Raw genomic sequence first — 27,825 nt, forward strand, 5'->3', positions numbered from 1 at the left:
AATATGTATTGTATTAGTATGCAAGATGTCAACAAAACAAAAAAAATCACTTGAACTTGTCCTGTCAATCAGGGTGTCCACCGGGTTTATTTATTTGTTGTTTTGTTTTATTTATTAATTTTTTAATTTGCAGAATAAGATTTCCCCACGAGAGAGCGAGAGCGAGAGCGAGAGAGAGAGAGAGAGAGAGAGAGAGATGGATGTTGAAGATCATTACTGTTAGGTGAATATGACCAGTGTAGAAATCCATCACTCTTTTCTCTGACAACATGGCCTCCTAAAGAGAGACAAATGAGTCTCATACTCATTAACAAAACCCTGTTCTTTCTCTCTCTCTCTCTCTCTCTCTCTCTCTCTCTCTCTCTCTGTCTGTCTGTTTATTCACGTGCCAAAATCATCATGGTGCAAAGATTATTAATTTTTTTTTCAAACGTTAAATTCACATATAATTTCTTTAAAACGTCAAGTTCGGATATTAAAAAAGAACTCTCTTGTCACGTCTACTAAACAAAAATAAGCCAGCGTTAAATCTGAAGTTAAATCAATTAAAGTGAGCGAACAAACATGCAAAAAACATCATTTATATCTATCACTAGAGTTTTTTTTAATGTATGTAGTTTGCGGTAAGAAAAATTACGATGAAATACGCATAAATAAATGAGAGATGAACTGTCAGTAAATTTGTATTCATTTGTGTTATAGGGAGCAAAAAGCAAAAGATGTTCATATATATATATTAATATAGCAGAAGTGCTACCTAGCTCATTAATTTATTTTTGAATTTTGATATTAAATTGTAAAATTTAAAGATAAACTCTCTTTAAACGTAATTTTGTTTCTTTGAAATTCGGAGTGAAATTATTATTTTAATTATTTTAACAAGCACTAAAAGCACTGCTTATTATAAAAAATGACCAACATTCAGACTTGAACTTGACTAACAACAACAACAACAAAAAAACCTTTAAACTTTTTTTTTATCCGAGCACAAAAATTTCTTTAATTAACGCAAAAAAAGAGAAACAACTAAATAAACATTTCTGTAATGAATCATGAATGTTTGGGGTCAAAACATTTCTGAAAATGTAAGAAAAGTACTGAGAATACCTGGGGATTAAAAAAAATAAATCTAGTAATAAATAAATAAATAAATATCTTATGCATTTCAAACAGAATGACAGCGTTTTCCGGTTTCCGGTTTATTTATGTTAAATAATATTATATCCCAGATGTTTTATGCTTGCAATCCTGGAAATGAACCATATCTGCTGAACAGCAGGTTGTATAATAATAATAATAATAATAATAATAATAATAATAATAATAATAATAATAATATACAACAGGTCATCTTGTTCTTCTTTGCTGTTGATATTGTAAAAGGGAAATAAATCCTTGTTCTCCTCCAAACTAACCCCGCCATGCATGTTAACAACATATCAATTAATCTATTGGTTAATTACATGCTACGTCATCCTGCCTAATTTAAGACTTGATGGACCCATTATTCATAATTAGGCCAATAACGTGTCGCGATTACAATTAGGCTTTTTTTTGCATTATGTCATAGTTTAGAAATTATGTTTTTTTCTCTCTCACACCATTCAGTCTAGAAGTAGAAGTGTAGCACCGGATTTTCATGAACTCTTGATTTATTTCAACCAACCACAGCTTTCTTAAGGTTTTTTTTTCACAAATAAGTGGTCTCTAAAGACCACCATGATGATGATCATGATAATGACGGTGATGATGATGATGATGATGATGGAGGAACACATGCGAGATGTGAGAACAACATAAAAAACGGCCTTTTTAAAGCCATACAATGGGAACCATATAAACATGCAGATAAACCAACTAGACTGCAACTGATAAATACTTTTTTTTGTTTGTTTAAAAATGTCCTTTTTAACAATTTTCTTTCATAGTGCACATGGGTGTGTCGTTTAGACACATTTTTTTCTATTTACACATTATGTACAAAGCAATAAATTAAAGACATGGCCACGTTATAAGAAAAAAAAACTAGTGTTTAAAAAAATACATCTAGGTCGAATAATAATCCGTCTAGATGCTCGAGTTTTAATTGCGCGAGTTTAATTCCCTCGTTTTTTGTGCTTCATGCATTGATTTCTATGCATTTCAGGAACGAGTTTTGGAGCTCGCGCGAGGGCGGCTGCATGTCGCAGTTCACGGCCTCGCGCCCTGCTCGATCTGCTGGTGCTGACTCCTGACGGCGAAGCGGTTCACATGCACCGGGATGGGCACGACGATCTTTGGGTTGCGCACGGGCTCACCGGAGCGGCTGTTCACGTTCCCCGCCTTGATGCGCTTCCACTTTGCGCGCCGGTTCTGGAACCAGATCTTTACCTGCACCTCGCTGAGTTTGAGCGCGTGAGCGATCTGCGAGCGCTCGGTCAGCGACAGGTACTTCTTGCAGTGGAACTCCTTCTCCAGCTCGAGCAGCTGCTCGCTCGTGAACGCTGTCCGTCGTCGCCGGCTCTTGCCCGCCGAAGACGCGCCCGCCGCCGCCGACGCTGCCGCCGTAGACGTGGAGCTCAGAGGCTCGTGTGAGCCCGCTTTCAGTTTGCTCTTGGAGCCGCAGCTGTGGCCGTCCGAAAAGCTTTCGTTCTCGCTGTCCCCCGAGCTGTCCTCGCGCTCGCTGCACGCCGCCTCGGCAGACTTCAGGTCCAGCTTCTCATCGTCCGAGCTGTACAGTTTAGTCTCACCTGACACACAGAGACATAAGAGAGGGAAATATGCGCGTTATTCCTAACCATCTCTTCATCTACAAGCCGAAAAAATATGATTTATGTGTTAAGACTTCTAGCAGGATTCCCTGACTGGTTTCTAAATTAACTACAAATGTAATAAGAAAAGTAACATTTTCTGCGCGTGACCTTTATTTATTTGTATTCCTTTGGAGGTTATAACTTTTTGACCACTTTGTCAATGCACAGATCTGAAACATGAAAGCTTTTATTTTTATATTTGCCTTTTTTAAAATGATTTTATTATCTTGCATCGATAATGTCTTTAACTTGTAATGCATGTAACTTGACAGAGTTGAAATGTGTGAAATCACTTTATTCTAAAGCATTAACTGTTTATTTAACTGTCCTACAAACTTATTCGCGTGCACTTATTTAATCTACATTTATCTGAAATGTCATCATTTCAACCGAACAGATTGATTCGTTTTCTTAACAAGCTCTTTTTATATTCTTAAATAAGTAATCAATTTTGATGTCTAAGAGAGAGTTTTGAAGCTTGTTGCGTTCTTGCTCTCACCTGCCACGGTCTGAAAAGTTTCCGAGAAGTTGAGGAGCTCGGCTGCCTTGTCGCGTGCGTGCAGCTCTTCGTGCGGACTCTCCTGGCGTCCGATCGCCGCGTCTGCGTTTAACCGTGGCCCGGTGATCTCCTGAGGCGAGTAGAAACCGTCCGCGGGCTCCGAGAATCCCGGTAGCGTGGTGGTGAGGGCCACCATGGAAGGCATGCCCTGTCCCAGGCTCGCGCAGAACGTGTTGGTTAAACGGCCGGCGAAGGACGCTAGAGGCGCGAGCGGAGGAATGGCCGACGGTAAAGGCGAATGAGACAGGGCTTGTGGGATCACGAGCGGCCGATACGGCATGAACATCGGGTAGCCCGTGTAGAGCAAATGGCCCGGCCGCGGCTGCGGAGTGCCGATTAACGAGTCTATGGAAAACGCCGTGCCTGGACCGCTCGGCCTCTGCATGCTGAAGTTTCCGTGTTCCGTCGCCGTATAAATCCTGAATGGTCTCTCTTTTTCTTGCCAGAAAATCAAAACTTATTCCTGTCGATTATATTCGCTGACTGAAAACTTCTTGACGCTTCTTCTTCTCCTTCACCTTTTTTGTTTCTTTCCCCTTCTTTTCAGGTCTTGAGCTCAGTCCTTCTCTCCCACTATTTGTCACATAGTGAGACATAAACTCACACACACGCACCTCTTTCACTGCTTCCCACCCCTTCTCTCTCTCTCTCTCTCTCTCTCTCTCTCTCTCTCTCTCTCACTGTCTCTCTCACACACACTCTCACTGTGAGTGCGCGAGCGCTCATCATCAACACAAGAGGATAGAAGGGGGCGTCGCCCTGGAGACTCATCCATCTTCCTCAAATTACGCTTCATTTCCTCATTCAGGGCCTTTTTTGGCGCCGCTTTCCCAGTGGATACCAAACAGACGGGTCAAGTCACCCCCCTCTCTCTCATATCCCCCTCTCCCCCCGCCCCTTCTCAGCTCCTACAATGGCCCGGTCCACATTGAGTGAGATGCGCGAGACACAGCTCCAGCCCTGTAATCGCTGACCACACCGACTCGATCAGCTATTATTAATTTTGATTGATGACAAGCAATTACTCTGTATTCAAGAGGAGACGCGCAACAAACGGAGCTCCTTTTTTTGTTGTTGTCCAAAATCAGGGGCCGATGGCACCGCAGATGTTTTGGCCCTGTTGTATGTGTGTGTGTGTGTGTCTGTGTTTGTGTGTGTGTGAGAGAGAGAGAGAGAGAGAGAGAGAGAGAGAGAGAGAGAGAGTGAGTGTGTGTGTGTGTGTGAGTGTGAGCGCGGGGGTCTTTTTATTCTGTGGGGGCTAAATGGTGAAATTGTGGCCTCCAAGTGCACGGCGACAATAAGCCCCTGGAGAGAAAGTTCTGGATGAAATTACATTTTGGATGTAAGGTTACAAGGGTTGGTGACATTTCTGGACCCGAGGCTTTGAAGTGAGGACTTGAGAACAAGACTTAAGCTGACAACCTATTATTATTATTATTATTATTATTATTATTATTATTATTATTATTATTATTATTAGCAACAACAATAATAAAAATAAAAAGATTTTTATTATTATTACTATTATTATTATTATTATTATTATTATTATTATTATTATTATTATTATTGTTGTTGTTGTTTTTGTTGTTGTTATTGTAATTTTATGGCTCAAAGGCAGGACTGTCAGAGAGCAAAGTAGCCTAATTTGGATCGAAAACTTTTTCTCCATCTCCTTTTTTAAGTGGCCTATTCATTTAATCGGAGATCATTTTGCGGGTTTAAATGCCAGTTCGCTCGCGCTACTGATTGGGCGCAGTGAAGTGGTGGTGGTGGTGGCGCGCGCTCTCACCGACCGGCCGTCTGATTAACCATCACCTCCGACTCTGATTGGACCCCACATGCTAATTATTCTGAAAAAAATGCAAATAACCCCATTGAGTAGCCGCGCTCTTTGATCTATTCAAACCAGGCACTTAGGCCCCCTCCCTAACTGCCCCACTTGCCCCACTACACCCCCCACCCCACCCCCCACCCCACACTCATACTGTCTATCAAGAAGATGACACTTTTCTCAGACCTTTCAGCATATCATAATTTATTAGATGTCATTTTCTAAATCGCAAATAAACATTTGAATATTTATTAAAGTCTTTTATTGTATCATAACTGCAGGATATAATAATAATAATAATAATAATAATAATAATAATAATAATAATAATAATAATAATAAGGAGAAGAAGAAGAAGAAGAAGAAGAGGAAGAAGAAGGAGAAGAAGAAGGAGAAGAAGAAGGAGAAGAAGAAGAAGAGGAAGAAGAAGGAGAAGAAGAAGAAGCACAGTAACAATATATATATATTTTTTTTAAATACACATTTCTTCACTTATATCTACAAAATAAATACATGAAGTATAAACTTTTTCTTTTTTTCTTTTTCTTTCTTTGTTTTTTTTTTACTTTTTTCCCTCCTCCTTTTTTCTCTGCAGCTCTTACTCTAACTTCTAACTGAATTCTTTCAAGTGAAATCAATGTTAAAGTAAAAAAAAACAACAACAACAACAACAGCATCTATATACAATATGTATATGTATAGGTGTGTATGTCTCTGAATGGAGGACAAGAAGAGGTGAAAAAGCTCTGATGAGGATGGTGTGATGATGAGGAGGGTGTAACCGGGGATAGAGGTCAAAGTGCTGCTGTCACACTCAACATGAATGGATGGCTGCACTTTCCTGCATGGTGAGGCCGGAAGAGTAGCTTCAATCACATCATCATCATCATCATCATTGCACTTTCGTATTCAGGACAGCATTATTAATTAATTATTATATTATTTTTTCATGGTGTAAAAGAACACAGAGTTTGTCAGATTTGCTTGAATCAAACCACTGATAACATAAAATTAAAAAAAAAAACATGAGATTTTAGATTTTATATACAGATTATTTGTTCTTCACACTTCTAATTAAATGGGTATTATGAGAAAAATAATTTTAAAAAATGATCACTGTCCAGTCATGAGGCATTTATAGAAAAAACTAAACAATTTGACTAAAACAATTTATATTTTAACGTGTCTAAATTTATAGAAAACTTACTGGGGTGTTGTATATATTTGTACACAAAACTTTATTTTTTGAGAAATTTTGTCTGGTTTCAAATGAACAGGATAGAGACACTTCCTGTACTGGAACACTTAACATTTTGACTTGTTTATATACTCAAGCTTTTACATATGGAACACAGGCTTTCTATAGGGCTCTTACTGCAAAACACTGATGTATTCATTTATATTAAAAAAATTCTTTTATTTATTTATTCATTCATTCATTCATTCATTCATTTATTTTCATTTAGCCATTTCTGTGTTTATGTGGAAACTGATATATAGCTACGTCGGAACTTCCTGGCAGATGCAACCAGCCCCAAATCATCATGGATCCACCTTGAGGTATCAGGTGTTATCAATTCTCATTTGCAGTGTTTAATTCTTGATTTAGGTTTTATTTAGATATCCTTCACTGTTTTCCTCCTAACGTGTACATTTTATTATATTATAAAGGTGCTTAAAGGTATTACTTTACCAGATCTGTGCATCTCAACCATTTGTGTTTGAATTTTGTAGTATTGTTTTTTTTTCCAGTGGTAGGTGAAAGGGATTTTTTAGTATCAGTTTTTCAAAGATATAGATATTTAATATGTCTGGATTTATTTAAAAATATTCCTTTTATTATTCCTCAAAACAATTACATTATTTTACCTTTTCCTTTTCTGTTGTTAGAACAAAGATCAATTTTTGTTTTTGTGTTGAATTTATAGACATTTTCCAGAAGGGTTTTCTGTAATAAGCACTCTAAAAAAAAACCCCCACACACAATTCGAAACACTTTTATTAATATGTCAATAATTACATGCAAATAAATGTTCAGGCTATACATTCATGTTTTTAAATACTTCCTAATGCCTTTCTAAATAGAGATGTGATAGTTCTAGATGCAGCGCGCCCCCTCGTGGTCTACAAAATAACCGCAATCAATAATAAGCTCATCACCGACAATTCATCAATCAGAAATGTAAAAGCTTTTAAGATGATAAAGAAATCTACTTTGTCATACAATGATCCTTCAATCATACAGTAAAACACCTTATTTTAAATCAATGTTATTTTCTTTCAATAAAACAGCAAATGCAAAAGGGAATGCATGTTAGTGTCTACAAAAGCTATTCCCCATCATCATCATCATCATCATCATCATCATCATCATCAACATCATCATCATCAGTCTTTTAAACACTGAAAATTAAAAAAAAAAACACTTCTCAAACGTTGTTTGCTCCACGGTTAGACAAATTCATTTAGTCTACTCTTTCAAAGACACATGTCATGAAAATTTATGCACAGCGCTGAATGATATTTGTGTCTCATTTAAGGCAATTTACATTTATCCATTTAGCAGATGCTTTTATTCCGACTGGGATTTGATCTCACAACCTGCCCAAATTACTGGTCAGGGCATCTGTATAGTCGAGATGATGCTATGTAAACTTGCTAGCAAGCAAATCCTAGCAGGTAAAGAGAAAAAAAAAAACAGAGTATGAAAACCCTTGTGTTTTTATATCTGTAGACAAGATGACAAATGTTTTGATTTTATTGAACAAAGAGACCAAAGTCTTGTCTTTTTTTTGGTTCGCAAACCCTTTCCCCTTCAGTGAATCTGAAATTTTGTGTTTGTATGGATTTCAGCTGTAGAGAGCCAGCGATCAAATGGTTAACAAAGTGTAATTAGTGGCACCTCTGCCAGTATCTGTGCTAACACAAAGTTAAAAAACGACATGCCTTTTTTTCTAATATAGAGTATGTACAATTGAACCATCAGCATCACTGAACAGTTTTTGAACAACATCCATGTCCTTTCAAGCTTGATAGAACACTTTTGGTTCAGTGAACATTTAGTGAACATAGCCTCGAAACTCCAGCATCAAGTAGTCCTTCAGAAACGTGGGCAGGCCTAATTTGGGCACCACTTTGTGCACACGGCCTTCTAGATAGGTGCGTAACGTGTGGCGCGCCAGATGCTGCAGGGAGCGAGGAGTATTGGCCAGGGCAAACACAGACTCGTAAAAGTCCTGATGTTTCTGTAGAGAGAAGCCAGAGAAAATGTCCGGACTGAAGTAGAAGGGCAATAACTTGATTTTTTACTAAACAAATACTTTACAGAAATATAAACTCCTCTGTCCTGATGACTCTCCCATGCAGGACTGTTACCCTGGAGACATTCATTGAAGGTAAGTAATAACTTCTTAAATAACTATTCAACAGCGCAAAAGGCTGACTACCAGGAGCTTTCATTCCAAATCTGTCAAATGTTAGCATACAACTCTAACTCCAGTGTATGACTACCAACAGAACGCTAATAGCAAGCAAAAGATACGTAAAAAAAAAAACAGACTTAAGTGTACTGAACTGCCGACCTCTTGCATTTGTAGATAAATAATCTCAAACGTAGAACATAACTGCAGTTCACAAATATCTTCCTACCTGAAACACCTCTAGTGGAACAGCTTCCACCCAGTGATCATTGACTTTGAGATGGCTATATGCATTCAGCAGCACTTCTATTGTACGTGGTGACATACAGCAGTACTTCAGGACCTAGAATTAACACAAATCAGATTAGACACTTATTCATAACCACCATCCAGATCAAACAACAGCGGGGTTGCTGTTACAGGAAATTAAACAATGACAGGGTGGTGTGTGATACAGCCCCAAGTGAAGTAGAGTTACTTTTACTACCAGAAACAGTGTCCAGTTATGCCATGTTGCCCAATGCATTTGTTCAAACTTGTATTTTAATTCTAGCCTTCTGACCAATTAGAGTTGAGAGTCAAACAGCCCCATTGGACAACAGCGATTAAAAACGATTAGGTCACTGTATACACTCTTAAGATGTAAGACATGAATCGTGTGTGTCGTGAATGATCAGTTAGGACAGTCTAGTCATTTCTTGAAAGAGCTAAGACCGAATTGGGAAAACTGAATCTGCTCCTCAATCAAGGTAACAATGACAGTTTCCACCTGGAGCGAGATCCCCACCTGCTCGGAAAAAGGCCAGAGGTCGGCGGTGGTAGTTGTGAGGGAGTGCAGTGCAGAATAATTAAGCACTTGGCTTGATGAACAGATTGGGCCCCTCTCTGGGGGATTGTCGAGAACTTCTGCAATTAGTGCTAATTAATCTCCTATTAACATTTGCCTCATTAAGAATCAGGCAATTTATCCGGCACAAGTGGGATTCACTGGATGTACAGTACTAAACGCTTTCTACTATGGGCACAGCGTTTAAAAAGAGAACTAACAATTCCAATGGAACTTGATATAATATTCAGTGTCTTGTGTTGGATTTATATGTTTAGTCCTTACACACGTCTAGTGAGAGCATCATATTCCTTCATACTTGGCATAAATTTAAAAAAAAAAAAACCTCCGTAAATGATGGCATGGGTTTAATCAAAACTGTAAGGCAAGTGTGGTTGAGACACTGGAGCAAATATTTGCAGAGTTTCCTATGTATTAGCCTGAAAGTTGAAGCTTTGGAAGCCAATCTGTTTGAGCACATTGTACAGATGAACAGGTAACCCCACCCACTTTCTTGCTCCCAATTCTCATTCGTAATCTCTGGATATGATTTTGAAATATGTGGCCTCACTTTCTGCCAAGGTAAATGGAGTATGTTTGAAGTAGCTAACATTAGATGAGTATACAGTTTAATAAGCTATGTTTATTTTACCACCAAAAACCTTAAAAATCATTTTAATGCCAATGATCATTAGGAACTGATTAAAGGAACAATACTTGCTCTTTTGCACCTGTTGCTACCTGTGCAGACTCCTTCAAAGAGTGAAGAAGAACCTGAAGTGCTGATACACCGTATCCACCAAGCAAGCAGCAGTTCACTACCCCCACAACCTTCAGGTGTTTACTGAATAACCCCGTATATACATGAAATACAGTTTCTACAATGTGCAAGTGATTTCAGAAAGGACTTTATTGAGCTATAACTTTGCCTCAAATCCCTCAAAACACCACCCACCCCAAGCTGTTTCAATGCAACAGTCTGATCTCAGGAGGTACCCACAAGATGCTGGTCATTATAGGCTCTATCTAAATGATTTCAGAAAGAACTATAGCAAACTATATCTTTGCCCCACCATAGCCCCAATCACCCACCCCCAAGCTGTATGAAAGCAACAGTGTAATCTCAGGAGGTACCCACAAGATCCTAGTCAGTGAAGGTTCTAACTAGCACTGGACAAGTGATTTCAACAAAGAACTATATCAAACTATATTTTTTCCCCCACCTATCCCCCAGCAGCCACATCCAAGGTGTTTCAAAGCTAGAGTTTGATCTCAGGAGGTACCCACAAGATCCTGGTCAGTTAACGTTCTAACTAGGGTTAAGCAAGTGATTTAAGAAAGGACTATAGTGAACTGTATCTTTGCCCCCACCCTTAAGCTGTTTCAAGTCTATAGTTTGATCTCAGGAGGTACCCATAAGAGCCTGGTCAGTGAAAGTTCTAACTAGCATTGAACAAGTGATTTCAGAAAGGACTATAGCAAACTATATTTTTGTCCCAATACAGCCCTGATCACCCACCCCCAAGCTGTTTCAAAGCTACAGTTTGATCTCAGGATGTACCCACAAGATCCTGGTCAGTGACGGTTTTAACTAGGATTGAGTCCTGTGGGGTCCAGGAATAGCCCTCTGGATTGGTGAAACCAAAATCGACCTTTGCTAGAGTGTGTGAATGAGGAATGTGTAACGATTTACAGAATAAAAAAGTACAGTCCATGATCACTTAGGTATTAGGTCAGCTGTTAAGATTGCAACCGGAATAGACCAAAAAGAAAATGGCTTTGGGGTTAAAAACACGAGATTCTGAGATCCCACACTGACCTTTGGCAGAGCTCCTGGCCACACTCTGATTGATCCATAGTTGAGCAGTTCCTGAACAATCCGCTCAGGTTCATGCTCCAACTTATAAGCCACCATTTTTAGGATATTATGCATGGGTGCCTCGCCTCCGTAGTTCATGATATTGACGGAGGCACCGTTCCGTAGAAGTAGCACCACTATCCCGAGGTTGGCGTTCTTGCATGCCATGTGCAGAGGAGTGTGTTTGTCGGTGTCACCCGTGCCCACGTTTGCCCCGGCCTCCACCAGCCGCTGGCACACTTGGGCATAGCGCTCAAGAGCAGTGTGCTCATGCGGATGTGAACATGCAGTGTTCAGTGGCGTTTGTCCTTCGTCATTCTGCCAGTCCACTGCTGCACCGTGACGCAGGTACAGATCCACGTGGCCCAGAAGACCGTGACGTGCAGCTACATGCAACGGCGTGTCGTTTTCTTCCAAGCTGCGGCCGTTTATGGCTGCACCGTACTCGAGGACATACTTGGCACACCTGAGAAAAGTAAAGTATGTCAAAGAAGGCTAAGAGATCTTTCTTTCTTTCTTTCTTTCTTTCTTTCTTTCTTTCTTTCTTTTTTTCTTGTTTGTTCTGTATTAATTGTTTCATTTCTCGATCCCTTTTCTTTTTTTATTTCTTTTTATTGATTCTTTCTTTCCATTCATTTTTTTTCTTTTGTTAATCTATCCACCTTCCTTTCTTTCTTTCTTTCTTTCTTTCTTTCTTTCTTTCTTTCTTTCTTTCTTTCTTTCTTTCATTTTAATTTGTTATTGTAATTTGTTTTAAATTTCTTGCTATAATACCTCCATGTACTGTTTACTTGTCTGTTCACTTGTCTCTTTTTGCTTTCTTTATTTGTTTGTACTTAATTCCAGTATTTATTTTCTTTCTTTCTTTCTTTCTTTCCAAAAAATTCTCCTATAAACCTTCCATCTACTGTTTTCATGTCTGTTCAGTCGTCTTTTTTTGCTTCTTTCTTTCTTTTTTTCTATTCTTTCTTTTCTTAAACACATTCAGATCATTAAAGAAAATATCTTCCTTTGCTAATGACAGAAACCATCTTATCAGTCATACTACATTACCTTTGGTATGACCAGTATTGACCTTCCTATGGTTCCTAAGATAATGTAACTAATTGTGTAGGATTTAAAAATAATGGCGACGTATTATCACTCACTCCAGTGACTCCAGCTCAGTGCAGAGGTGCAGGGGCATCAGGCCGTCCTCAGTGACGGCGTTGGCGTTGGCACCGTACTGCAGCAGCACTTTAACACACTCCGCCTGGCACTCCTGGCATGCCTCGTGCAGTGCAGTGGTGCCCCCAGGGGCAAAATCTACACTGGCCCCTCTGAGGAGGAGATGCCTCAGGCACTCGGTGAAGCCTCGGCCCGCAGTGATGTGCAAAGGCGTGGTCAGCTCCTGCTCGTAGGTCAGAGACCACAGTCCTGAGGAAGAAAAGGCCAACACCAGACCTTTCATCATTCACCAGAATGTTTGTGGAGTTATTTTAGAAAAATGTGTCTCCCAATAAGCCAGGAAATGAATTTAGTAGAACGTGAGAAAGAAAACACTGCATGTTGTGCTGTTACAGGAAAATAATCAACCCCCTGCTGCTGCTGTGACATGTCCCAAAGGGTTCGATTCCTCTGAGACCACAGCAGTGTCCCAGTAATTACAGATTTATTGAATAAACAATGACGTTTACTTTTTATTTAATTTAATGTTTGGTAACATCCCTAAAACAAGTTTGTTATTATTTTTAAATCTATTTTTTGTTTGTTTGTTTGTTTCCCTTTCTTTCAATTTAAAATTTCTTTCTTTCTCAACATCATGTATATTTGTTTTCCTTTCTTTCTTTCTTTCTTTCTTTCTTTCTTTCTTTCTTTCTTAATCTAATAAATCTGAATAGATGAATCAGTAAATGGAAAAGGATACGTTTCTTCTACACGTGTTGAACAGCAGCATGTTTGTAATTTGTAAACTACTCAGTAACGATCACGTATTTAAAAGCGCAGTTTGCTGACCAATCAGAACGGATAATTCATCAGCACCGTGACATACTCAACCCTCTGTAGTTAAACCTGAAGTTCTTCCACTCCTCAATGTCGCTGGTGTCATAAATGGCGTCCATCAGGTGAGCGTACTCGGGGTCATCGATGATACTGACCACAATGACCTCATCGCCAACCAGAAGAGCGTTCCAGAACTGGAGAACCCATCCTGTAGCATGCGCAGTCGCGATCACGTCGTTGCGGTATTTCTTCTGCTTCCTGAACTTAATCTTCGGCCCCATGATTTAAAGCGAAGCAGCTCGTCGACTGGACGGAATCCAGCACCGTGTTGTTGTGTTGTTGTTGTTGTGTTGTTGTTGTTGTTGTGTTGTTGTTGTGACCCGGTTGTTGTTGTGACCCGGTTGTTGTTTATTCCTCAGTGATCTCTGCACAGCTCTGAGCTCTGTTTGCACGACAGCTCTATTTTAAGGCTTGGTGGATGTTATACAACCAGATGGACATGTTAGAAGCTGTGAGGCAGTTGTGGCATTTGCACCACATGAGATTTGTGCCCTCTTACACCGGGCTGGGGCACTTATTAACGTCCATTAATGATGAGTCACGTCCTACTGCCTCACTAAACTCAACTCACCCCACTGTCTCCTCCACCATCCTCTAATTCTTTATTTTATTAGTTTGCTTTGATTCTTTACTTTTCCTATTTTGACCAATTTTTCTTTCCATCTATCTTTCTTTCTTTCATTTTGTCTCTCATTCTTTCTTTGAGTACTTTGTGTTTTCTTTTTCTTCTTCCAGATTTTTTCATTTATTTTTCCCCTTTCGTCCAGTATGCATGTACTATGCCAGTATTTATTTTCTTTCTTTCTTTCTTTCTTTCTTTCTTTCTTTCTTTCTTTCTTTCTTTCTTTCTTTTTCTTTCTTTCTTTCTTTCTTTCTTTCTTTGAGTACTTTTTGTTTCCTTTTTTTCCTTTCAATTTTTTCTTCATTTATTTTATAATGTTTTATCTGTTTTTTCTCTGTTTTATTTTTCTTTCTTTATTTATTTTTCTTTAATTCATTCATTTTTCTTTTGCCCTTTTCTTTATCTCATGGATTCTGCCAGTACATATTCAGTTGTTTTGATCTTTCTTTCTTTCTTTCTTTCTTTCTTTCCTTCTTTACCTTCTTTAATTCCTTCAACATATTTCCATTTATTCTTCTCTATGTCCATCCTCTTTTCTATCTCTTCTCCGTCATTAATCCATCTGTTTGCTGGTTCTTTCAACCAATGTGTTCACTCACTCTAAAACACACACACACACACACACACACACACATCCAGTACCTCTCACTCTCCCGTCAGCGACCCAGCGCATGGCCCCTCCCTCAGGCTTGATGACCAGCTTCTCGGGAGAGCCTTTGGGAAAGAGCCTCTTCACGGCCTCTACATCTCCTGTGTACAGCGCATTCTGTACCACCAAATCACGGCACACCAGCGGCGCTGACGCTACCTCCGGGTTCCTCCTGGACACCACAGCCTTTTCCCGAGCCTCCTTTCTCAGCAGGTAGCCGCTGACGGTGGGCTCAATGAGCTTTCTCTGATACCTCCGTCTCTCCACGAGGTCTCGTTCCTGTTCTAAGGAGCGCAGAGCTGTTGGAGTGAAAGCAAAGCTCCGCTGAGACATGATGAGAAGAACAAGAAGAAGAAGAAGAAGAAGAAGAGGACAATGATGTTTAGCTCTTTTAATAATAGCGTTTTGCTCCTTGCCGTAAGCAACCACGTTCTCTGTCCTGCCCTGGCTTACTGGGGTTGTTTTGATATTTAATCTCAGACGGGCCTCGCTGCCTATGAGCAGGAGTCTATTTTTAACCCCGGGGTCACATGGGCAGCGCATGCCGGGTTTAGTTGTTCAGCTGAAAGTGTGACAAGGACATTTTTAGTCCACTTTAGATGACAATAAGCTTATCCTCAATGTCTCTTTCTATAGAAATAGTGGAGCAGGGAGGGGGTGTGGCTTAACTTCAACTTCTTTTGTCTCTTAGTATTTTTCTTTCTTGAATTCTTTTTTTCTTGTTTTTCCCTCATTCTTCTCCCTTTTTCCATGTTTTGATTCCCCTTTTTCCTGTTTTCCTTTTCTTTCTTTTCTGCCTGTATTTATTCATTTATTTAAATCATTTTCTTTCTTTCTTTCTTTCTTTCTCTTTTTTCTTTCTTATCATTTTTACTTTTACCCTTCAAATGTCCTTTTTTAATCCTGTCTTCTATTTTTTTTTCCTTTCTGGGGTTAATGTCTCTAATTTATCCTTGTTTAATTTTTTTCTCTTATTTTCTCTTGCTTCTTTAATCCTTCCACCAGTTCTTAAACCACTTGTCGAATCTTTCTTTCTTTCTTTCTTTCTTTCTTTCTTTCTTTCTTTCTTTCTTTCTTTCTTTCTTTCTTTCTTTCTTTCTTTCCTCCATTTGTTCTTTATTTATTCTTTATTTACTTATCTATTCTTTCTTTCTTTTAATTTACTCTTTCACTATCATCTTTTCCATTCTGTTGTTTATTCTCCCCTACCTTTCTTTTTTTCCTTTTTATTTTTATTCTACTCTTTCCTTTTGCTCCTTGGGTTCTTAGTTTTGTTTTTTTCTTTCCCTCTCATTCTTTATTTTTTCCACCTGCTCTTTTCTGCCTGTCTAATTTCCTTTCTTTCATTCATTTGTCCATCTGCTGCTTTCTTTCTCATTTCTATCAAAATGTAAAAATAGTGCTGGATGAAACCCGAGTCAGTGACATGATCACGCTGTCCCCCACATGCTCTTTAACCAAGACAAATATGTACTAGAAATTATTAGCTCTTTGTACAGAAACCCTTTATTGGTGTCGCAACAAGGGGCGTGGCTTAGCATGACTCTGGGTTGTTGAGGGAGGGGCTTAATGTGGAACACCTGAAACTTATTCTAACTGAACAAGTTCTAAACTGAAATATACGCTAGTCAACTCTGGCACTAGCAATCATGCTAGCTTATTTAAATGTAGCTATTTGTTGTTTATTATAATAACATGTTAAAATAGAGGTCATCTTATACTCACGCTCCCCAGTGGATTATTATCAGTGAACGCTGCAGTGTAGCATTCGAAGGTCATGTGACTATTTCATACTTTGAGAATTTAAATAAAAACACAAGGAGCAAATTGGACACAAATGAACTCAATTAGTATAAATAGGTAAGTATATTAACAAAAAACAGGTACTAACATTTTTCCCAGCCCTGACTTTAATCTGTGAAATTTTTCTACGAAATATTAGAAAATATTATTTTCAACTATTTTATGTTATCTAGTCAGCTATATATCTATTTTTTTTATATTTATATAATATACCACTGATTGTGTTCTGCAGTGTGCCGTAATGGCTGTCACATTGACTGAAGGAATCAAAGACTTCCGACTTTGCAAACACACATTACCGGGCGAGAGAGAGAGAGAGAGAGAGAGAGAGAGAGAGGGAGGCGAGATTGTTTTTTTGCTGCTGGAGTACATCCTTTTAAATGATACGCATAATGAGTTTATAATATGCATCTGGGCTACCTCCTCTCTACTTTGATGTCTTCCAAATGGCCCGGGTGTCATCAGCAAAACATGTAGGCACTTTCCCGGCCCATTGCCTCCCAAATGTATTTTAAATATCATTCCTCGTAACGCAATTATTTAAAACGTTGAACTAAACACTTACTAATGGGGGAAAAGAGACAGCGACTTCCACAAATTCATTTCTCAAATGGTGGACATTCGATTTTTATTTATTTATTTATTTATTTATTTATTATTTATTTCTAAATGGAGACAGGGACTTTCTCAAGCAGGAAAAGAAGATTGGGGGGTGTTGGGTTGGGGGGTGTTGGGTGGGTGTGTTGGTGCTGGGTAGGATCAGGTTTTTAGAGGAAATGGGAAAAAAAAAGAATCAGCACCCTTTCAGTCATTCGTCTTACTCCCTGCAGACACACACACACACACTCACACACACACACACACACACACACACACACTTGCGTTACTCCCTGCAGATCACAGAACCACACCAAGCAGCTCACACACACAAGACGATTTCTGCGGAAGCAATAAGATAAACATGGATCCGGCCATCTGTGGTGCTCTCTGGTCACTGGACTCACAAAACAGCCTAATGATCGCCGGCCTCATCAATACAATTAGGCAATTAGTTCCTGCTGATTATCTCCCACTCATTTCCAACTTGACTGCTGTGCCTCCCATTAAAATTAAAGCACAAAAAAAAAACCAGAGGAATATACACGGAGGCTCGTCTAGTTGGCATGCGAAGACAGCGGTAATAACACATGGGCTAATTAATGGCATGTCGGTAGGAGGGGAGGACTTTGAAAATGCAGACTAATTGCTTGAGACTAATTTACAGAGTAACTAACACACTTATTGTAGTATTTTGAAAAGTATATCCTAAACACCCACAATTCCATTCCATTGACTTTTAAGGTTCGTAAGTAACTCGAGATTTATTTTGACTTCGATCTCGACAGAGCGATGCAGCGGCGCTTTAGCATGTCCGACTTTATGCATTACTCTCACTTGTACATAGATATATGTTAGATCGCTAAATATCTGAAATAAAGAAATTAAACATCAGGAAATGATGTCTTTCTGATATAAGGTCCAGATTTGGTGCCAGTTGTAGCTCTGGATTCCTATTCTAGGCCATCAGGAGCCTCAAAGTTTGATATATTGTGCATTTAGAGATGCTTTTCAGCCTGCTCGATTATGTGTAGAGTGATTGTTTGAGCATTTTAAGCCTTTTAAGGCCCTTCTCCTCGAGGGTTTGCCTTGGCTTTTGAAAATCCCAGGTGAAGGACCAAGTGTACAGGAGTGCAGGAGTGTGAGTCTATACGCTCAGAGCCGTATGCAGACGATATAATGGTATAGAGAGCTGGATGTGCGCAATGGAAATAAAGTAGCACGTTGTACGTAGATATATTTTAGATCGCTAAATATCTGAAATAAAGAAGTTAAACATCAGGAAGATGATGTCTTTCTGATACAAGGTCCAGATTTGGTGCCAGTTGTAGCCCCGGAGGCCATCAGGAGCCTCAAAGTGTGACATATTGTGCATTTGGAGCTGCTTTTCAGCTCAACTCGGTTGTAAAGAGTGATTGTTTAAGCCTTTTAAAGCTTTTCTCCTCGTGGTTTTGCCTTGCCTTTTGAAAACTGCGAAGGACCAAGTGTACAGGAGTCCCGGAGTGTGAGTCTATACGCTCAAAGCCATATGCAGATGATATAACAGCATAGAGCGCTAGATGTATGCAATGGAAATAAAGTAGCAAGTTCCTGAAGAAAAACACGAAGCTGCATAACCGAGTCAGTCATCGAGCGTAATAGGAAACACTTTTCCCCAGCTCAAACACTCGGGGCCAAATGGGATCGGCGTAGTATTAAATGCAAATGTCCAATGTGTGACAGAGAGATGAGGTTGGCATGCTAATGCGCATGATTTGTACCAAGTCGCCGGCTAAAGCTTGGCTGCGTATTTCCTCGCTGCTTTCTTTGGCTTGCGAAAAAGAAAGGAAATGTGAAAGAATTCTGATGGCGTGAAGGATGAGGGAAAAAAATAAATAAAATAAATAAAAGACCCTTCCAGCGTTTAAGCCGGTACCTGGGAAGTTTAGCGCGCTATACGTTGTAGTGTTGATCCCCGCACAAATGGAGGCCCACTTCATTATGACAATTGAGAGGTTCATATTTCAATCTAATAGCTCTCGATAAATTTAACAATCGATCACAACCTCATTTCATCGCGAGCGCCCCTAATACGCGCTTCCCCGCCAAGTGGAACATTTTCTAATGATGCACTTGCACACCAAAACAATGCGGGGCCCAGTGACTACATTAGTCACTAATGTCCCAATCCATAATGTGCTTATAACGCTCTCCCAAAAGAGAGAGAGCGAGAGAGGGAAGTAGAAAAAGAGAGAGAGAGAGAGAAATGACTCCAGAGAGAGAGAGAGAGGGAGAGAGAGAGAAAGGGGGGATCAGCGAGGAACCGGGAGATCAGAGGGAAAATGGTCATGATGATGATAGTGCTTAAGACACTGTCATTAATGACCCTATCACACGCGCCGTAATACGTCCGCAGACATGCTCTCATTAGCATACATCAGACCATCAAGGCACATTGCAGGAGCAAGAGAGCAAGCAGGGGAGGGAGACGGAACGCAATACACCACATTAACATCCGGCATTGCTCAGGCTGCGTTGCTGTAGCTCTGATTAATGCAAAACAAAAAGCACCATTTATTTTCAAACCAAGGTGTCTGCTGCTTTGCCTCTGCTCGTTCGCTCTGAAACAACCCCCCCCCCAAACCCCCTGAAACCCTCTTCCCAACCCTCTCACCATCTCCAGTTCACCAGGCTAATACAAGGCAGCATGCTAATGCGCATAAACTGTTGACCAAAGTCTTCAGGCAACCTTCAGGCTAATTAGATGACGCTTTTAAGAACTTCCTTAAGACTTATCAGACTTCTCCTTATCTTTCAGGATAAAAGTTGTACAGAGAGAACCAGCCAAAATATAATATATTAATACCTGGAGTTTGTAGTTCAGTCTAATAACCCAAACTGAATTTCTAGTGGATGTAAATTAGTAGGAATGCTGATTATTGTTTACCCTGAAAATTGTATGTGAACTCATTTAAACATTTACAGCATGCGAGAAATCACAAGCTTGAAGAAATTTCACAGGAAAATAATTGATTTATGTATAAAAATGTAAAACTGAATTAATTGCGTAAGAAAATCATGCGGAAATTAATAAATCAAATATTAAAAATAATACGATGTGGGAAAGAATCATGAAAAAAGAATCTCGTTTGAAAATGAAGTGAAAGGCAAATTACATGTGAAAATAAACTGATCAGCAGATTCTAAATGAAATGTGGAAAAACGTGTAAAATAAATTAGTCGCATTAAAATGAATTAATTGGGTGAAAAAAATGAATCGTTTTGTGTAAAAATGATTTGCATGTTACAATATATTAATTGTATTTTTGCGAAAATGTGATGATTGAGTCATCATAAAAAAAGTCACATGTTTAAAAAATTTCATGAAAATGTTTTAAAAAATGTACTATTGTCTATAAAAAAATGATCTTGTATGAAAATGACATGCAAGTAAATAAATCATTAAAAATCTTAAGTTAAAACAAAAAAAGACTTTGTGGAAAAAACACACAATTGTTTAAAAAACACGTCATAAATTTCATGTTTTGTTTTTTGTAAATTAAGCTGTAAATCTTTTATCAGGCTGATTATAGGTCTAGAATATTTTACAATTGGGAAACATTTTCAATTAATTCTCAAATATTTTCATTTAGAATTATAAGCAATAAAATGAAATGATTAAATGATACAGTATTTATTTTGATATGTCTGTTTTTTGGGGGTTTTTAAAGAATCTTTAACGTTATATATTAGGACATATTCCTAATATGTTTCCAAAACTCTACTGAGGAGGCTGAGACACATTTAAACCAATCAGCCATTTGAGTAAATGATCATTAGCATGGCTAAATCCACAAGCTACAAATTAAAATGTTCTAAACCTCACGCCCAGATCTGCTCTGTTAACTCAGCTTGTTACGTTAAATTAAGTCAATTCAATTAAGCCATAACTTTTTTTTTTTTTTTTAAAGCTATCACGCTAGATATGTAGGTAGTAGCGGCTCACGTTATATAAAGAAAGACATATTTCTACCTCAAGAAATTTTCGGAAAGTAGTTCCGGCTGTAATTCAAATCACAGGTTGATGCTTTTAATATGATGAGCTCCTTCTGACACGCTATTGCTATAGTAACAACTTGTTACAAGGATTTTGATTAAGGATGCTCCACCAAATAGATCCAAAACACTTTCAATTAACAAAAAATTGGGCTTTATTTTCTCCTTACAGAGTTTAAGGCTGATGAAACCCATGTCTGTGAACCACTGATAGAGACTTTTGGATGGCGCTCTGGATAAAGGCATCTACCAAACACCGTAAATGTAAACGTTTTGCTGTAAGGAGTTGTATGTTCTTCTCCTAAGGACATTTATGAAAGGAGTCTCCAGGTTCAGTGATTAAGATGTCAGCTAGAGGTAAAGCTGTAAGTTTAATAGGCGTGTTCAACACACTGCCATCGGAGTATTCAGTCCAGAACAAGCAGACTGGAGAACAGTCCAGAATCCTTAACGAGCTCTAATGCAGATTTACTGCAGATCACAGCTGCATCTGTTAACTACTATCTATATGCACCTTACTTGTACACGCTGCACATGTACTGTAACATATACAGTAAGCTCCTTGTACATTCGCACTCAGCATCTGCATGTTGAAGAACATACCTCAGTATGGTACTATATAAACCTACACATATATTTCTACATATACACTATTCTATATTTCCTCATCACTATTATGTCTTTATTATTTTTACCTTGGCTCTTTTTGTTGCTGTAGTTATGACCACCTGCCTAATATTGTGTTGGTCCCCCTTTTGCTGCCAAAACAGCCCTGACCCGTCCTGCACTGTGTATTCGGACCCCTTTCTATCAGAACCAGCATTAACTTCTTCAGCAGTTTGAGCAACAGTAGCTCGTCTGTTGGATCGGATCACATGGTCCAGCCTTCACTCCCCACGTGCATCAATGAGCCTTGACCGCCCATGACCCTGTCTCCGGTTCACGACTGTTCCTTCCTTGGACCACTTTTGATAGATACTGACCACTGAAGACCAGGAACACCCCACAAGAGCTGCAGTTTTGGAGATGCTCTGATTCAGTCATCTAGACATCACAATTTGGCTCTTCGTCAAACTCAAAGCTCAAATCCTTACACTTGTCCATTTTTCCTGCTTCTAACATCAACTTTGAGGACAAAATGTTGACTTGCTGCCTAATATATCCCACCCACTAACAGGTGCCATGATGAGGAGATCATCAGTCTTATTCACTTCACCTCTCAGTGGCCATAATGTTATGGCTGATCAGTGTATGACAACTAAATCTGAAACCTGACACAATAAGAAAAAGGAAATGATGTAAGAGAAAAAGTATGGGGTTCATTAATAAATAAAATTACTGCTGTTGTATAAGAGAAATAAATCAATTGTGCTCTTGAACTTCTTGTTGTTGCTCATTTTGCTATAAAAGCAGAACATTTTGTTTTAATGTTTATTGAAGGACTGTTGGTGTGTCAGATAAGGTCATCGCAGGTCATGTCAGATAACTACAAGGTCAAAGGTAGATGTTTGTTCATTTCCTTATATTTTTCATTTGCATAATTAGGATAAAAAAAACATTTTTTGTTTGTTTTTGGTATTTCTCACACATTGGCTTTTGACTAAAAGCTTTTAATTTCTGGTTTGTTTCTAGCTCATGCACAATAATATAAATTTTAGGTTTAGATTTAGGACTTTATTAAGGAGCAGAGTTAAATTTTATTTACACTAAGTTCATACATGATCATTTATGTAAACAATGGTTTTAATTAACCTCCAGAAACCTGAAGATCTTCTTCTGGGAAAAAATATATACACTATTCTACACCTTAGAAACAGCGGCTTAAATGTGTTTCAGCTAGAGCTGTAGCTGTATATATATATATATATATATATATATATATATATATATATATATATATATATAGCCGTTTCTCCTTGAAAGCGCTTTTTCATTTCATTTGATCGCATTTTCTGCTGTTGATCTTGACCACTGAAGTTTGCTGATGGAGACCTTCATCTTAAAAGTTCTCAAATGCTTCCATCTAGTGGTGATTATGTGTTACTACACAACATGAGCGCCAACTCTCCTTTATACTTTATGTTTTCCCACAAACTTAATTTTTATTTTTGAGTTTTCTCCCCTTTATATAATATTTAGTTTCTCTCTTCTGAACTGTGTTCTTGTTGCTTTCAGGTCACTCTTGTCTTTTAATTTGTTTTTTCTACTATAAACCAAGTCTTTTTTACTTATTCCGTTTTACATATTTTTTGTTGCATGCACTAATTATTTTTATCATCTCATTTTTATTCTTATTTTTCTTTTATATAAACTCGACTTGTTTATCTACCCTCTTATTTTTTAATTTCAAAACAATATATTTGGTCTCTTTTGCTTTTGATCTCATTCTTGGTTTGATGATTGCTTCTTGTTCGTTTCCTCTTGAGTTTGTGTTTTCTTTCATTTGTATTTTTTGAGCAATTTATAATTATGGTTTTCTCATTTCTAGCTTTTATTCACCATCATATTTGACTTTCTCTTGTGGATTATGTTTTTCTGAAGTACTCTGGTCTGATTATTTGCTTTTTTTTGTTTTGTTTACAAATAATAAATTTTATTCCTGTGATGTGGATATGATCACAGAACTTAATTAGATCTGAGTCCATTTTATAATTCCTGTAAATATTATTTCCTCCATGGCTACATGGACTATTTCATTGTTTCAGGCCTTTCTTATCCAGTGATTTTATTCCCGTTTCATATCTAAAAAAATCTCAGAATAAAATTTACGAACCATCCTAAAGTTTAGTTCTGTTTTGGAGAATTCAATTTGCAATTCTATTCAGAACTTGGTCATAATCTTTAAAATAATATCTGTAATAAACGTTTTTTTTTTTTTTATTCTGTCTAACCGCATCAACGCGAGACAACACCACTTTTATCATTTGTGCAATTTTATTTCCAAAAACGAAATAATCCAACTCAGACTTGGCTCACTTGGAGCTAGTGTACTTGGTGACAGCTTTGGTGCCCTCGGACACGGCGTGCTTGGCCAGTTCCCCCGGAAGCAGCAGGCGCACGGCGGTCTGCACCTCGCGGCTCGTGATGGTCGAGCGCTTGTTGTACTGCGTCAGTCTGGACGCCTCGGTGGCGATGCGCTCGAACACGTCGTTCACAAACGAGTTCATGATGCTCATAGCTCTGCTCGAGATGCCCGTGTCCGGATGCACCTGCAAAAGGAAGATTTGCACACAGTTATTCGGTGCGGCCACTTTAATAGGAACACCTAGACAGTCAGCCAACCTCAGTGGCATGGATCTTGGTGCCAGAATTCGAGTATTTCTGAACTGTTCACATACAACTCAAGTCTTTAGAGTTTATGCAGAATAATGAACAGGTCTTTGGGTGTAAATGCCTTGTTGATCAGAGTGCGTGAGACTGGTTCAAGCTGTCAGGAAGGCTACAACAACTCGAATAATCACTCACCACTGCTGTAAAGATCAGAAAAGCATCTCAAAACATATCAAACCATTGGGAGGTATAGGGTACAACAGCATGAGAGCACATCCTTTCAGCCATCATCAGGAGTCTCAGGCTACACTGGGGATAGGCTCAGACCCAGACTGGAGCACTGAAGTTTGAAAAATCCGACATTTTTATTTATTTATTTTTGGTCAAATCGTCCAGAGATCACCAATGCTCACTATGCTCCTTTACTGGAAATGGAGTCATTTTTTCTATAAAGCTTTAAAAAAAAAACAAGGCGAATAAATGGACCTCTCAGCCACATTTGTCTACAAATGCAAGTAGTTGGTTATTGTACCGAAACGCGGTAGCAAATTATTGATGTATTTGCTCTATATACAGTTTGAGTCAGAACTTTAATGACTTACAAAAATCCACTATCTACCCTACCATAACAATTTATGTAGTACCACAAGATAATTTATCATCATTTCATTTAACAACGTAAAAAATTGTCACAAATGTTTTAAAATGCAAGGTTGAAATCATGTGTTCCAATGTGCAGCGAGCCAGGGTCTTCACCAGAGCTCCATCACTTGTACACAATATACCGATTTATGACCGAGGGAGCGAGAGAGCCGATTGAGACACACCCAGAGGAAAAGTTTCTGCAACTAAAAACAAGAAAACAGCGATCGGAAAAAATCAACACATTTTAGTTTTGATTAAATCAAATCACATGGACTAGAGGATTATAAGAGTACTTTAAGGGTTTCTAAAGATTTTAGTTTCTAAAACAGCTCTAATTACTTACCTTGAAACGAGAACGTGTAGATAAATGTAATCAATGTAAGGATTTAGAACGTTTTTGTAAGTGATGGTGCGTATTTGTGTTTACGACACGAACATGAGAAACTTCTTGAATATTTATTCTTTCAATATCTTTTAAGCTAGATTGGCACGTGCAAGATGAAATGTATAGCTCATTTTATCTACAAATAAAATGCATTTAAATGACTGATCATTTTCTGGAAAAACAAATTTGTAGAATTACATAATTTGTCCGGTTTTGATGATAATTCTCTATGTGCACTGGTTTGCCATTAATACATTTTCACTATTTGGTGGAAAACGTGTACATTTCCTTGTCCCTAAGAAAAAAGTCAAGGTGTATGTTCAGTTTAAATTAATCTTCTTATCTGTCTCGTTTTATTTAATACTGTAGAAAGAAAACAGAGAACGGAATGAACTCTGAGCACGTGTTCATTTGCAGTACAACACCACCGGCATCCATTTAACACTGTGGCCCAATTCAGAGTTTTCAAGATGTCTTCATTAAAAAGAAAGAGGAAAAAAAAAACAAACCAACCTGCTTCAACACTTTATAGATATACACAGCATATGTCTCCCTCCTCTTTCCTTTTCTTTTCGAGGACTTTTTGTCACCTGGTGCTTTCCCTTTCTTTTTAATCCCATCGTTTGACATGGTGCAAAATATTTGGGTTTTGTTTGGTTTTTCCCCCAATTCTAGTGAAAAAATCCACAACTTCAGGCCGAACTCGAGTTCTTCAGCAGAGCTCAGCTGCAGCTCATCATCAATTTATCACTCCGTCGCAAATACATGCCGACTCTAATTAAACCCAGGGAGTTTCCTCCTCTCTACACTTCCTTTGAAACTGCTGTTATCTCTTAATCCTGCACTTCACTCCCGGCTTTGAAATCATTCAGCGTTCATTAAAAAGGTCCCACGTGTTTTTAATACTGAATTTTATACAACTCAACACCCTCACCCAGGATGTATATATGTATAGCTGCAAAATTCTAGCTCACAAAATGTACTCTATTTATTATTATTATTATTATTATTATTATTATTATTATTATTATTATGTTTTTTTAAATGCAATGACCTTGACAGTTCCTAAAGGTCAACTGTAAAAATGCTGACACCTTTTTTTATCCCTTACATGTGTTTATGGCTTGTTTGTTTCTCCACATCTGTTTTTCAGACAATATTTATTCTAATGGAGAAACCATTAAAATTAAATTTAATAAAATGTTTTTTAAAACATGCATACCGTGTAATTTCTGACATTATATAACCAAAGAGGAAACAGACTGTGTGTGTGTGTGGTTCAAAGTTATGTTTGAATTAAATAACCCCAAAAATAACCAAAATATTTAATTTTAAACAAAAATATAGAATTTTACAAAATAGAGTTTTGTGTATACAGTACAATTTTTGTAGGATTCATCTTTAAAAAAAAAAAAAAACACACAAAAAGGCTAAAAACTATGGTGTTTGAAGGAGTTCTGACAAAAAAAAAACAAACATTTTTTTCATTGAATTTGGTATTTGGTGTAGAAAGTCTATCAAGATATATAAATGATCTAGAAATAACAGATGAACAGAAAAAAAAATAATGGCAGTAATGTTGTGAAATGATTTACGTCTCGTCTTCTACTTAAAACCTGCTGTGAATCGAGTGGCCCCAGTGTATGAGCGGTTTTTCCACCACATGTGATTTCTTCACTCGATTAATTTGTTTTCATGTTACTTTTCCACACGCTAGAACTAGCAACGATATGTATGATCACAGTGTTTGGTCTGGATGTTCAAACTTGTTCCACATTACTACTGAGTATCAGTGCTACCATGGCTCCACTGTTATTGTATATATCATCAATATAAATGAATTCATTTATATGTAAATGTGTATATTTAAGTCGAGGTTTAAGCATATGGGCTAGTACAGGAAAATTGGTGGAAATGTAGCATTTGTGAGCAACCCTCCAGATCATCCTGCTTTCTCAACAGAGGTGGACAGTAACAAAGTACATGTACTTGAGTACTGTACTTAAGTACACTTTTTGAGTATCTGTACATTACTTGAGTGTTATTTTTTCTGGAAACTTGTTACTTTAACTTCACAAGAAATATTATACTGTTTACTCCACTACATTTCTGTCAAGGTCATTGAGTAGAAAGTAGTTACGTTAATCAGAGGATGATTTTTTTTTTCACTCTTGTAGCTTCACGTGTCGTGAAGTTCAGTGGTTTTCCGTCATTTTTTGAACTCTGACCAATTGATGACAAAATGGATGAAGACAGATCATCAGCGCAGTGTGTGCATCCATGGCCATACTTAGACAGTATGTTCCAGTTTTTAGAAAAGAGTAAAGATTCTTTTTGTTTTAAATGTTTGCTTTGTTTACCGAAAACAAACCACATCGCAGCCTACAAAAACTCTCCATCCAACCTGCAGAAGCATATTGAGGTATATATACTTTTCATTTCTGCTAAAAGTTTGAAATGGATATTGCCTGTGACATGAAGTATTTAT

General features: G+C 38.1%; 3 protein-coding genes across 4 annotated transcripts; all 3 read right to left on the reverse strand.

The window, feature by feature from the left end:
* Positions 1 to 1,046: 1,046 nt before the first annotated feature.
* On the reverse strand, positions 1,047 to 3,992 carry gbx1 (gastrulation brain homeobox 1). The gene is made up of 2 exons (XM_058392479.1): positions 3,292 to 3,992; positions 1,047 to 2,729 (listed from the first exon to the last, which is right to left on the reverse strand). The coding sequence occupies exons 1-2, from the start codon at positions 3,734 to 3,736 to the stop codon at positions 2,191 to 2,193; spliced, it is 984 nt and encodes a 327-aa protein (XP_058248462.1). The 5' UTR covers positions 3,737 to 3,992; the 3' UTR covers positions 1,047 to 2,190.
* A 3,194-nt stretch (positions 3,993 to 7,186) lies between these two features.
* Positions 7,187 to 15,146, reverse strand: asb10 (ankyrin repeat and SOCS box containing 10). Of its 2 annotated transcripts, none has more exons than XM_058380056.1 (5): positions 14,596 to 15,146; positions 12,437 to 12,704; positions 11,250 to 11,754; positions 8,834 to 8,947; positions 7,187 to 8,430 (listed from the first exon to the last, which is right to left on the reverse strand). In XM_058380056.1, exons 1-5 carry the CDS (start codon positions 15,143 to 15,145, stop codon positions 8,245 to 8,247), a joined length of 1,623 nt encoding a protein of 540 aa, XP_058236039.1. In that variant the 5' UTR covers position 15,146; the 3' UTR covers positions 7,187 to 8,244. The 2 variants fall into 2 exon arrangements, with proteins under 2 accessions (XP_058236039.1, XP_058236117.1); XM_058380134.1 differs by lacking the exon at positions 14,596 to 15,146 and adding an exon at positions 13,321 to 13,917.
* An 8,823-nt stretch (positions 15,147 to 23,969) lies between these two features.
* Positions 23,970 to 26,064, reverse strand: zgc:92591 (uncharacterized protein LOC436997 homolog). The gene is made up of 2 exons (XM_058395738.1): positions 25,851 to 26,064; positions 23,970 to 24,246 (listed from the first exon to the last, which is right to left on the reverse strand). Exons 1-2 carry the CDS (start codon positions 25,965 to 25,967, stop codon positions 24,010 to 24,012), a joined length of 354 nt encoding a protein of 117 aa, XP_058251721.1. The 5' UTR covers positions 25,968 to 26,064; the 3' UTR covers positions 23,970 to 24,009.
* Between the last annotated feature and the right edge of the window lie 1,761 nt (positions 26,065 to 27,825).

Source organism: Hemibagrus wyckioides, linkage group LG01, assembly GCF_019097595.1.
Source record: "Hemibagrus wyckioides isolate EC202008001 linkage group LG01, SWU_Hwy_1.0, whole genome shotgun sequence".
Classification (NCBI taxonomy): Eukaryota; Metazoa; Chordata; class Actinopteri; order Siluriformes; family Bagridae; genus Hemibagrus; species Hemibagrus wyckioides.